This window comes from Candoia aspera, chromosome 17, assembly GCF_035149785.1.
Source record: "Candoia aspera isolate rCanAsp1 chromosome 17, rCanAsp1.hap2, whole genome shotgun sequence".
NCBI lineage: Eukaryota > Metazoa > Chordata > Lepidosauria > Squamata > Boidae > Candoia > Candoia aspera.
Genome location: NC_086169.1, coordinates 2,853,004 through 2,864,737, shown reverse-complemented (window position 1 = coordinate 2,864,737; position 11,734 = coordinate 2,853,004). Strand labels below are relative to the sequence as shown.

General features: G+C 53.4%; 1 protein-coding gene across 1 annotated transcript; it reads left to right on the top strand.

The window, feature by feature from the left end:
- Positions 1-3,719: 3,719 nt before the first annotated feature.
- UBE2Q1 (ubiquitin conjugating enzyme E2 Q1) lies at positions 3,720-10,331 on the top strand (the record flags this gene model as incomplete). Its single annotated transcript, XM_063317197.1, is given in 14 exon segments — positions 3,720-3,838; positions 3,840-4,083; positions 5,014-5,118; positions 5,238-5,342; positions 5,666-5,716; positions 5,887-6,027; positions 6,922-7,006; positions 7,137-7,197; positions 7,601-7,691; positions 7,794-7,852; positions 8,518-8,566; positions 8,672-8,767; positions 9,134-9,200; positions 9,783-10,331. Coding segments are annotated over 14 exon segments (1,305 nt in total), but the record flags the coding sequence as incomplete, so codon positions are not given.
- Positions 10,332-11,734: the final 1,403 nt, after the last annotated feature.

The following is an 11,734-nucleotide window of genomic DNA, read 5'->3' as shown; positions in this document are numbered from 1 at the left end:
CTTGACTGTTGTGTTTTAATTCTTCGTCCATAAACATGTGAAGGGATGAACAACGGGGAAAAGATTTCCACTTTAACTAGAGAAGCCAGGCTGATCTGGTACAAACCAGTATCCCTTCTGGCCATATCTGTCTAGCAATGGTGGGGCCATGTGGGCTTCATTTTGGAATGCTGGCTGGGGAATTCTGGGAGTTGAAGCCCACACGTCTTTAAATGGCTAAGGCTGAGAAACACTGATCTGAATCATTTTGCTTTTGTCTGTTCAGTTTGACTCATTCCACGTTTCCATTCTTCTTCTCCCTCAATTCGTTCTTCAGCTTTCCTTTCATCCAGGTTAACTCAACTTTTCAGTCTGTTTCTTTAAAGGGCTACACTGCTTTTTAGGGTACGGGTGGGCAACCCACACCCCCTTCTGAAGCAACTCATTTGAAGCCTACCAGCACTGCAAGTTTGTGCTGCCGAAAGCCGGTAACAAAACAGCCGAATTTCCATAGAAAAAGGGTCGGGGAACTCCAGGAAATACCCACCCACACCCACAGCCCAATATTGCCATTCTGCAGGCCGGTTTCAGCCCATTTTTTCACATCGACAAGAGTTAAGACTGGGCTGGAGACAGGAGTCAATCTGCTTCTCTTATTCACCCGTAATCTCACCCCAAAATCCCTGATGGAGGACAACCCCATTGGCTTTTCTGATCATGTTCTCACCAAAGGGCACCCCACCCTCTTCAGAGAAAATAAAATAGTGAAGTTCCTTCTTACTGCTGTCTTTAGTTTCCCTAGCAAAGGATGCTCGGCATTGCCTCAGCAAATCTTGGTCTTCTGTGGCAGGTGGGAATTCCTTTTCAAGAAAGCTGGAGGCTGCCAAATCCTTTTCACTTTTGAAGAATCCCCGTGGGGTTGAAGTGTGGGCCTGAGAAACAAAAATATTCAATAGAAACCTTACTGGCTTGGTTTCTGCGCCGATGTTCCTTCGTCGGCTCTTTTGTGAAAGGCAAGGCTTGCTGATCATATCTGGAGAATATTTATTTATTTATTTATTTATCTATCTATCAAATTTGTCACCGCCCATCTCCTCCGACCACAGGGACTCTGTTGAAAATTCAGCTGTTCCTTTTTCTTTCTTTTTGTCTATCTACACCACTTGGGCATTAATAATTGTTGGTTGCTGTTTGGTTTAAGATAGATAGATAGAAAGATAGATAGATAGATGGATGGATGGATGGATGATATGGCAAAGCCACTAAACAGGAAAAGCCATTTACAGAGTAAATGGTGCTGCCTTAAAATGGTGCAAGTAAGGGGATGGATTGTAATGAAGAAAAGGAGATTTTTGAGCAGATATGGTAGGATCATGCCTTGGGGTTCAGGCCTGTTGGGGAAAAGAGTTTGCCCATTTCTAAAGATTTCCAGAGATGAACTGCATGGGCTGGTAACAGGCATGGTATCCAAACCAATCTGGCCAGACTATTATTTGTCTCTGCACTTTAAAAAACTGGGAGAAAGACCGTTAAATGTGTATAGTGGAATTTTAATTTGACGGTATCTCCTGGCTCATGTGCAATAATTATATTAATTTTATAGTATGTAAAAGAGAGCCAGTTCAGTGTAGTGCTTAAGGCACCAGGCTAGAAACTGGGAGACTGTGAGTTCTAGTCCTGCCTTAGGCATGAAAGCCAGCTGGGTGACTTTGGGCCAGTCTCTCTCTCTCAGCCCAAAGAAGGAGGCAATGGCCAACCTCTTCTGAAATCTTGCTCAGAACACTGCAGGGACATGTCCAGGCAGTTGGCAGGGGTCAAGTCTGACTTGAAGGCACACACACACACAGAATAGGTATATAAATTATATTCCGCAAATTATATATGGACTTGTAACCCTACTTCATTATATTAAAGGTACCTATTCAGCCTCTCATTTGTAGCCTGCATTTCCTTCAGTGGCTTCGTGTGGCCTACGGGGTCCTTCCTTGGACTCTGTATTATTTTAAGACTATCTGAAGAACCTCCAGCTGGATGAGGCCCCCAGTACATCTAGTTCAGACTTCTGTGCCACAGTGACCAGGACTCAAGAATGAAGCCCTTCCTACTGTCGGTCTTGGCAATCAGTAATGGAAACAGGAGAGCTGCCATTAATATATAGTAAGTAGCTACAATACTGATCAGCTGATCACCATGAAGCATCCACTGCCAACCCTCCCAATGATGGTCCAGAAATTTACAGCGTCAGCTCTCCCCAAAATAGGGGGCCAATGGTTTGGGATTTGGGGATTGTGAGCTGAAATCCCCCTTATTTGGGGTTGACCTGTAACAGCTCCTTGCCGTCCAAACTTTTAAAGGTTCCCAGATGCTTCCTATCGGTTCCTCCCTTAGGACCCTCAAGTGGTCGGAAAACTGCATGTCTTTCTTTTAATCCTGCTTAAACTGGAGTCCAAATTTCTTAGGGTGTGTGCGTGTTGGGTGTGTTTGTGTTTTTAAATGCACCTCGGAACTCTTTTTCCTTGGATTTTTTGCTTTCCTCTGGAATTCCTCTGGCTGTAGGTAGCCTCCAGGAAAGTAGGTCATGCTCATTCAATTCTGACTGCAGGCTTTTAGCACTTTTCTTTCTCCTTTATGGGCTTGGATCCGAAAAGCTGGCTCTGAAAGGTCATTTCCCAGGAGAGCAGCTAAGAACTCTGGCTTGTAAGACGAAAGCCTGTGAATTCAAAAACGCCCGTGAAGGATCGCTTGGGGGGGATTTTGACAAGGCCCTTGGGGTGGTGGCTGAAGTGTTAGTTCTCAAAAAGTGTCACCAGCAGCTGTTGCCACACATCAAGTTGGGCACCTCTCTGCAGAGGTTGTAACTTTTTTTTTTTTATGTGAAGCCAGGACTTTTCACCTTGCAGGGCTGTGGAGGACGGACCTGAGATATTCGTGGTTTCTTTACTGCTGAATCCAGAATTCATTTGTGCGATTTTTTATACAGTGTAAGAAAAGCCCTTTGCAGAATGGGACACACAGCTGCTGCTTCTCCTGGAAGCCAGTGTGGTTTTGCAGCAAAGGGGCTGGACTTGGGGTGGGGAGACCCAGAGTGTGCTCCATCCTCAGCCCAGGGTGATGACTCTGGGCCACTCTATTTCTTCCGTAACGTACAACCGTTTGCTCCATTTTCCTTGCCTGACACTATTAGGTTGGGTTGGGATACTTTAATTCTTAAGACCATATTATATTCCTCGTTGCATCACACAATCAATCAAACATCTGCTGCAAATTGTTTGGGTTCTCCGTCAACCCCACGGCCTTAATCTGGAGGCGTAGAATCAATCAATCCCCAATCAATGCACTTCTGAGCTTTCCTCAGGCACTTGCCTATAAATATTGTAGCAGCCAAGGGGATATGACGCATCCTCGCCTTGCTCCCTGCCCAAAGCTGTACCGTCCTCGAAGATCCAACCGACGCTCCTCCGGCTCTATTTGGGGGCGAAATCTTCCGCCATCCAGTAGGGGCCGCTGTAAAAAGGCGATGCCCTTCTTGCCCCGCAGAGATCGATTCTCCATGATTGCCCAACGCTGGGCCGCTCTAGAGTTTGACGCTCCTGGAGCTAGAGGCGCCTCTATGGTAGGGCTGGCGCCCTGCCTTCCGCCCAGAACCGGAAGCGCCCGTTTCTATGCCGACGGCGTCGCGCAGGGGCCCTCTCTCCCCCTCCCCTGCCCGGGCTCCGCCTCTTCCTCCTCCTGCTCCCGCTCCTCCTCCTCCGCGCGGGGGTGCGCGCGCCGTCCGGGGCGGGGCGGGCCGCGGCGCGTCATTTCCGGCTGCGGGCCCTTCCCGGCCGCCATCTTGCGGTGTGGGGGGACGCGGGGGGCCCCGGCGGCGGGCCGCTCGATGGGACGATGCAGCGCGTGGGGCCGGGCGGGGCGGGGCCTGGCGCCGCGCTGGGGGCGGGGCCGGGGCGCGCGCTGCTGAGGCGGGAGCTGCGGCTGCTCGAGTCCATCTTCCACCGCGGCCACGAGCGCTTCCGCATCGCCCGCGCCTGCCCGGACGAGCTGGGCTGCGAGTTCCTCCCCGGCCCGGCCGGCGGCGGGCCGGTCCGTATCCATGGCAACATCACGGTGAGACGCGGGCGGGGGGAGGGGGCGCGCGCCGGAGGCCTCCCGCGCCGCTGGGCGGGGCTTGCGGGGCGCCGGGGGCGGGGCCTGGGGAGGGCGGGGGCGGGGACCCCAGCTCCCATCGTCCCCAGCCGAGGCGGTCCGCCGCCGTGCAGGGGGTTGACCGAGGACCGGGCAGCCCCGCCACGTAGGAACCCACCGCAGGAACTATGATTCAGTCAACCGGGATGAACTTGGCTTAATCATAGTTGTTCCTGTGGCCCCGCCCCCAGCCAGCCGGAGCCCGGCTTCCCTTTGGATCCCTGTCGGCACCTCCCTCCCCTCCTCTGGGACTACACCTCCCATCCCGGCACCCCTCCCCTCCTCTGGGACTACACCTCCCATCCCGGCACCCCTCCCCTCCTCTGGGACTACACCTCCCATCCCGGCACCCCTCCCCTCCTCTCTTGGACTACACCTCCCATCCCGGCACCCCTCCCCTCCTCTCTTGGACTACACCTCCCATCCCGGCACCCCTCCCCTCCTCTCTGGGACTACACCTCCCATCCCGGCACCCCTCCCCTCCTCTGGGACTACACCTCCCATCCCGGCACCCCTCCCCTCCTCTGGGACTACACCTCCCATCCCGGCACCCCTCCCCTCCTCTGGGACTACACCTCCCATCCCGGCACCCCTCCCCTCCTCTTGGACTACACCTCCCATCCCGACACCCCTATCCCTCCTCTTGGACTACACCTCCCATCCCTCTGCAGCCCCTAGCTTCCCATCCTGGCCGATGGGCATCCTCCGCCCCTCCGAGCCAGGGAGCGGCCTGGGGGGCAGAGCCGTGCCCGCTTCCCACAGAGCGCCTTCCATTTGCCGCCCCCCCGTTCCTCGCCCCTGCGGCCCCCAGGCCTGTTCTCTCCTGAGACCCCCCCCTTGTGCTTCTTGCAGGAGGCCTATCCGGCTGTTCCCCCCATCTGGTCGGTGGAATCGGACGACCCCAACTTGGCAGCAGTCTTGGAGAGGCTGGCCGACGTGAAGAAGGGCAACACGCTGGTGAGCGAGGGGGGGCGGCCCTGCGGGGGGAGGGAAGTCGGGCCGGGCCGGGCCGGGCTGGGGGCAGCGCACCCCGCGGCCTCCTCGGACTGATCCCTCGTCCCTGTCCCCTCGGGCAGCTCCTGCAGCACCTGAAGCGGATCATTTCGGACCTCTGCAAACTCTACAACCTTCCCCAGCATCCAGATGTGGAGATGCTGGATCAGCCCTTGCCTGCCGAGCAGGTGAGCCGCCCCAGAGGCCCCGCCAAAGCTGGCGGCTGGGGGGAGCAGCAGCCACGGGTTTGGAGCCAGCCTCAGAGAGCGGCTGTCGCTCGGGGTTTTCCCCGAACCGGACTTCGCCTCCGCAGCGTATTTGCGGATAGATCTTTCCTTGGGGACTTTAGCTAGGAGGAAGATCCGGGCAGCGAAGCTTCGATCCGCTGACGCTGCGGGGAGGCCAGGTCCAAAAGGCCTGTCTGAACGCTCAGCTTGGCTCCAGCTGCTGCTCTCCGAGTGAGCTGCGCCCATCATCTTTTCCTCTCGTGTCCTGTTCCGTTTGTTCACAGAATACGCAGGAAGAAGTGTCCTCGGAAGAGGAAGACGAGGAAATGCCCGAGGTACGGACTCCGTTTTCCAAACCCGACCCAGCTGAGATTAAACTCCCGGGTTCCCCCTCCTGAGTTCCCCCCAGAGCCCCCAACGTGTGGCAGATCGGCCTGTCAGGGCGGCTTAATCCCAAAATCAGAACCTCTTTCTCTCGTCCCCTTCCTTCCGGCCCTGCGCCCAGGACACGGAAGAGCTGGATCACTACGAAATGAAGGAGGAAGAGCCGGTAGAAGGAAAGAAGGCGGAAGATGATGGGATTGGCAAGGAAAACTTGGCTATTCTTGAGAAAATCAAAAAGAATCAGAGGCAAGATTACTTAAATGTACGTGTCGCCAGGCGGGAGGGCAACAGGGGAAACGGGGCTGTGGGGGGGAAGGAAGGGGCCGTTCTGATTCTTCCCTGTTGCACTAACCCTTCATTTGTTTTAGCGATGGTTGGTGAGAACAAGCCACCCTGGCTAAGCCACCAGCCACAGGCTGGGTTTGCGTGCAACGCAAAGCCAAGCTCATACAGAGCAGCCGTGGACAAGGGCCCCCCCGGTCTTTCTTGAGGGGGGGAAGGAGGGCTGCAGGAACCAAGGGGCCAGATTCATCCTTAAAGCTCCCCCCATTTCTTTTACTCAGGCCAACTGGCTTTTTCCATGCACGGGGGCAAACGGAGGCGCGAAGGGTTTAGTTTGCTTTTGATGGAAATGTTCGTTTCAGCCAAACACAGAGCTCCTTGGCTAGACTACACCAAATTGTCTGCCAAGTGGACCGAGAACACCCTAAGAATTCTTTAGCCTTCATCTGATTCTTTTTTTTCCCCTTTTTTTCCTGTGATTAAATCTGTTCTCAAATTGCTAAGGGGAGGTAGAATTAGTTTCTCTCTCTGGTTTTGGCCCACACAGCAATATTCTAGAGGGAAGAAGATAAAAACCCCCCCCCCCATCTTTCAGTCTCACCCTTGAGTATGCCCAAGAGCATCAGGTCCCGCTTTTACCTGACATCCCGCAGAGAGTTGGGACCCCAAGTCCCCTGGTACCCAACCATGGCAAAGATAACAACTCTCCCCTGCTGTGCCTGTCACCATTTTATCTGGCCCAGCCACGGCCCACAGGTCTTCCTCCCCACCCCTTCCTTGAACTGCCCTTTGGAAGCCCCTAAATGCGTTCTCAGAGGCCCCTGAACTGAGCCCAGCAGGGCGGTGAAATGCCGCCTTCCGCTTTCTCTCGCAGGGGGCGGTGTCTGGGTCCGTGCAGGCCACCGACCGGCTGATGAAGGAGCTCAGGGATATCTACCGATCGGCAAGTTTCAAAGGTGGTGAGTATCTGCCGCTGCAGGGGAGGGTCCTCGTGGTGGGGAACGGGGAACCCTTGCTTGGAGCCCTAGTGGGGCTGTGTGGGTCGTTTCAGCCTGCCGCTAACCTCTCTTTTCTTTGCACCATCCCCAGGAAACTATGCAGTTGAACTAGTGAACGATAGCCTCTACGATTGGAACGTGAAACTCCTGAAGTAAGGCTTGCCGCATTTAAATTGTTTATTATTATAGTTTTAATTTTATTGTAAACCGCCCAGAGTCCCTCTTTCGGGGGAGATGGGCGGTAGCAGAATTTGAACAATAAATAAATCTATCTATCTACGAGCTTCAGGGCATCAATTCGTATCCTCCCGCAGCCACCAAGCCAGGGAAACTGGGGAGGGATGGCCTCCAGGCTGGGGAGAAGTCGACACCCCCAGCAATCCCGTCCTTCCCTTCTCCCAGCAGCATCTCTTGAAAAATGCACAGAAGAGCTAAAAAAAAAAAAAAAAAAAACCACGCTGCTCAAAGGCAGTGATGCCCACGCGGGTGGCCTCCCGCTGCCTCGGCTCCCAGCACGGCCCTGCCTTTTTCAGGCTGTGCTCTCTCTCCCCGCAGGGTGGATGAGGACAGCGCCTTGCACAGTGACCTGCAGATCCTGAAAGAGAAAGAGGGGACCGACTTCATCCTTCTCAACTTCACGTTTAAGGTCAGTCCGGCAGGCAGGCAGGCCAGGGCCCCCGGGAGCGAAGAGAACAGCCAGCCACGCTTGGTAAGCGAGAGAGGCCTCACCTCTTCCTCCTGCTTTCAGGATAACTTCCCCTTCGACCCCCCCTTCGTAAGAGTGGTGTCGCCTGTGCTCTCCGGAGGGTAAGTGGCTTCTCCATCGCTCGGTCGTCAAATCCCTCCTCCTCCAGATACAAAGGAAGGAGAACTCCGCAGCTGTCGAGGCGTCGTGTTCAGCCATCCTTCGCAGCAGCGGTTTTCCTGACAAGCCTTGGGAAGCTTCCCCCGTTGCCGGTCTGCTGCCTGCTTCGGATATTTACGTAGTTGTAACAGATTCGCGAGGGGTTTTTTACCATTTAGTTTTTTTGTTTTAATCCGTTCAGTCGTGTCCGATTCTCGGAGACGGCCTGGACGAGTCCCTGCAAGTTTTCTTGGCAATGATTTTCGGAAGTGGTTTGCCATTGCCTGCTTCCCAGGACAGAGAGAGAGCGACTGGCCCAAGGTCCCCCAGCTGGCTTTGTGCCTTACGGCAGGACTAGAACTCATGCCCCTCCGCGCGCCCCCCCCCCCCCCCCCGGTTTCTAGCCCAGTGCCTTAATCACTAGACCAAACTGGCTCTCGTTTAAATTACTAGCCTTCGATCTAGTATCTAAAAGCGGGGTGGGGAGAACAAATTTATTTTCCCTGATCCTTAAGTCCGCTTCAGCTGGCGGCCTTTCGCTGCCAAAGGGTTTGGCTGCTCCTGGCTCAGAAAGGCCTTGCGGTGATTTTTTTTTTCCCCTCCCTCCCTCAACTTCCTTTCTCTTAAGGTATGTCTTGGGTGGAGGAGCGATCTGTATGGAGCTTCTGACAAAGCAGGTGAGCCGTGGGGCATGTAAGGGGATCGTGAATTCACTGCCGAATTCCCGGAGAGGTTGGGGAGTGTGCTTCGAAACGGGAACCGTTCATGTTTTCACTCTGCAGGGCTGGAGCAGCGCTTACTCGGTGGAATCTGTGATCATGCAGATAAGTGCCACCCTGGTCAAAGGCAAAGCCAGGGTCCAGTTTGGGGCAAACAAAGTAAGTTCTGGCGGGGAGCCCAAGCAATGGATTTCTTCTTCTCAGGCATCCCCCCCCCTCGTTGGGCTGCGGGGTGGGCGAGGCCAGAGGAAAAGCCAACGCTTGAGCCGTCACCACGGAGCTCAGGCAGCTGTGCTGTGTCGGGAAGACTGGGATTGAAGGGGTTGATTGGCTGGGGAATTCTGGGAGTTGAAGTCCACCCGTCTTCAAGCGGCAAAGGTTGAAGAACACTGATCTAGTGGGTACTAAGTTGCCCGTCCCTGAGACTCGCCACCTCATTCCAATGCCCCCTCCCCGCTTCCATCAGACGTCTTGCCAGGACCTTTCCAAGCAGCTTTCTCAAAGGCGCCCCCCTCTTTCCCACAGAATCAGTACAGCTTGACAAGAGCTCAGCAGTCTTACAAATCCTTAGTCCAGATCCACGAGAAGAACGGTAAGGACTAGCAACATGGAAGGAGGGCAGGCGGGGAGTGGGGGGCGCAGAGGTTTGCCCGGACTGTTGGGGTACCCCTAACTGTGGCGCGAGGAACAGAGCATAAAACAGAAGATCACAATCACGTCTCTGGTTTTTTAACTCGATTGCGGGCAGTTTTTTATATGCTTGTATATTGTTTTTTTAAACTTCGGATTGTTTTTAGTCTGTTGCAAGCCGCCCAGAGCCGCTGGGATGAGATGGGTGGCCATACAAATAATAATAATAATAATAATAATAAACCAGAAAGCGGCAGGAGCTGCTGCAGCAGTAAGGAAAGAGTGGCGCTGGTATTAAGCTTTTTTTTATATCGGGTGGGATACTGATTATCTCTCGGGGAGATTCGACCTCAGCCTTCTGCAGCGCAGATTCCAGCTGGACACACACACAGGAAGTCGGTTCGTTTTTCACTGGACGTGTCACCCAAACCCCCTTATTCCGGGGTGCCCGGCAAGCCCAGTCCAGTGGCATCGAGCCAAGCCACAGTGGTTCCTCGACGGGCTGACGCCGACCTTCCTGAACCTGTTTCGCTTGCCCCCCCAGGCTGGTACACGCCCCCCAAGGAAGACGGCTAGCCGTGGGGCCGACGGAGCGGACCCACCCGGACCCCCCCCCCCCCCGCTGGACGCTGTGCTCGGATTGCTGAGGACACTTTCCTCTTTCTCCCAGGACAGGACTCTGCCAGCTGTTTTTGCAGGACAGCGGAGAGCAGCTCCGACTGTCCGTTTACGGAATTATAAACTCTCGTCGTGAGCAGCCAAGGCCTGGCTCGGACCCGCCATGGCAGGCAACTCGCCATCACCCTTATTAAAAGGAAAAAAAACAAAACAACACACACAACCACACTCATAGAAATGAAAACTCCCGCATCTCTCCTCTCGCTGGAAGCTTCCGGCTGTGCTGCAGTTCTAAATCGCCTCTCCTTCCGCTATGGATTTAATTTATTTTCTTATTTTCATGTACACTGCTCCCCCCCCCTCTTCCCCACCTATCCCCCCCCCCTTTTTTTTTTTTTGTTTTGGTTACAGTGTATGATGGATGTCTATGGGGAAAAATGTATCTTTGGAGAACAATTACATTTGTTAATTTGAAGGGGGACTGGTCCTACCTCTGTCCGTGAAGTCACAAAGGGGGTGATGGTGGTGGCAGCAAACTAGATTCCCCACTCTGCATTCACACACACACACGCACACCCCGAAAAGCCCAAGCAGTGAATTTCTTCACTCTGTCTGGGTCCCACCATTCCCATTCCTTTGCTGGCGAAAGAAAGCTAGAATTGCCAAAAGTATAAGGGTAATATTTCAGCAGGGGATCTGCGTTTCACCAACTCCCGTTGCCAAGCGCCGTTTTTTCCCCCGGGATAAAGTATTTACAGCCCTCCCAGGATAACTGGATTATATCCTTCAGAGATGCAGGAAAAAATTGGGAAGCAGAACTGGGTCAAAGTCTCCCTGGGTGGTTTAGATTCCTCTCTTCAAATCCTGGGTCCGGGGGATCTGAAAAAGCAGGCACAGAAAGGAGACGCAAGGATAATCTTGCGGGTGCCAGAAACTCCGTTTTCCAAGGACAGGCGCAGGGGACGGCGTGTTTAGCTCACGAAGGGCCATCAGCGTGGAAGGTGTGATAACGCTTTCCGAGCAAGCGAAGCCGCGTGTCAACCTGTTTCCCTTCATCCCAGCTTGCAGAAAATGCTGGATAAGGTCTTGAGCTATAGAAATGCAGGTTAGATGCTGTTGAAAGAGAGCCATGTTCGTCTGCAGCAGCCCCCAAGTGGGAAGGATCTGCGGGAACCTTTTCAAACGTAACCCATTTTGTTAAAAGGCGTCAGCTTTGATGAGCCGAGATAGAGAGATTAAATAAAAATGGAGCTGTGGCTTGGGAGAGCTCATGCCTATTAATAAAACTTAGTTTGAAAAGGAAGACAGATGACTGGTCCCTCAACTATCTACCTTGGATCAAGGCTGATTTTTCTCTTGTGGGCTAGCAGCTTTTTTCCCCCCCACAATCTTAACTATTTCCAAAAGTAGCATCTCCCAGGGAATGGAGTTTGCTGGTTCTTCTGTAGCAGTCTACGCTGTTTTCAAACCTATTCTAGATTTGGGGTAGCCTAATCTGTCTGGATGAGTGCAAGTTTCCTCCTGAACATTCAAGCACACAGCCCTGCCAAGATTAATCTTAGCAGCAAGGACCCACATACACCTTTATCAGAGTTAGAAATTAATTTCTAGCCACCCAGCATCAGGCCAGAGTAGAATTGTGCTCTCTACACGCCCCAAATTCTCCCTCTTTATTAGCAAGAGCTGAGCCTCTCCTAAAACGATTCCCTGTTTACCAACTTTAAAAGAGCAGCAGTTTCTCTAATTAATCCGATGTGTCCGTGGGAGTAGCTGAAAAGCGTAAATAGTTTTAAAATGGAAGGAGGGGGGACACACCAACTTCTGGACACACAGTGTATTTTAATAAATTAACTGCAGATAACACAGGACAGCTTTGCA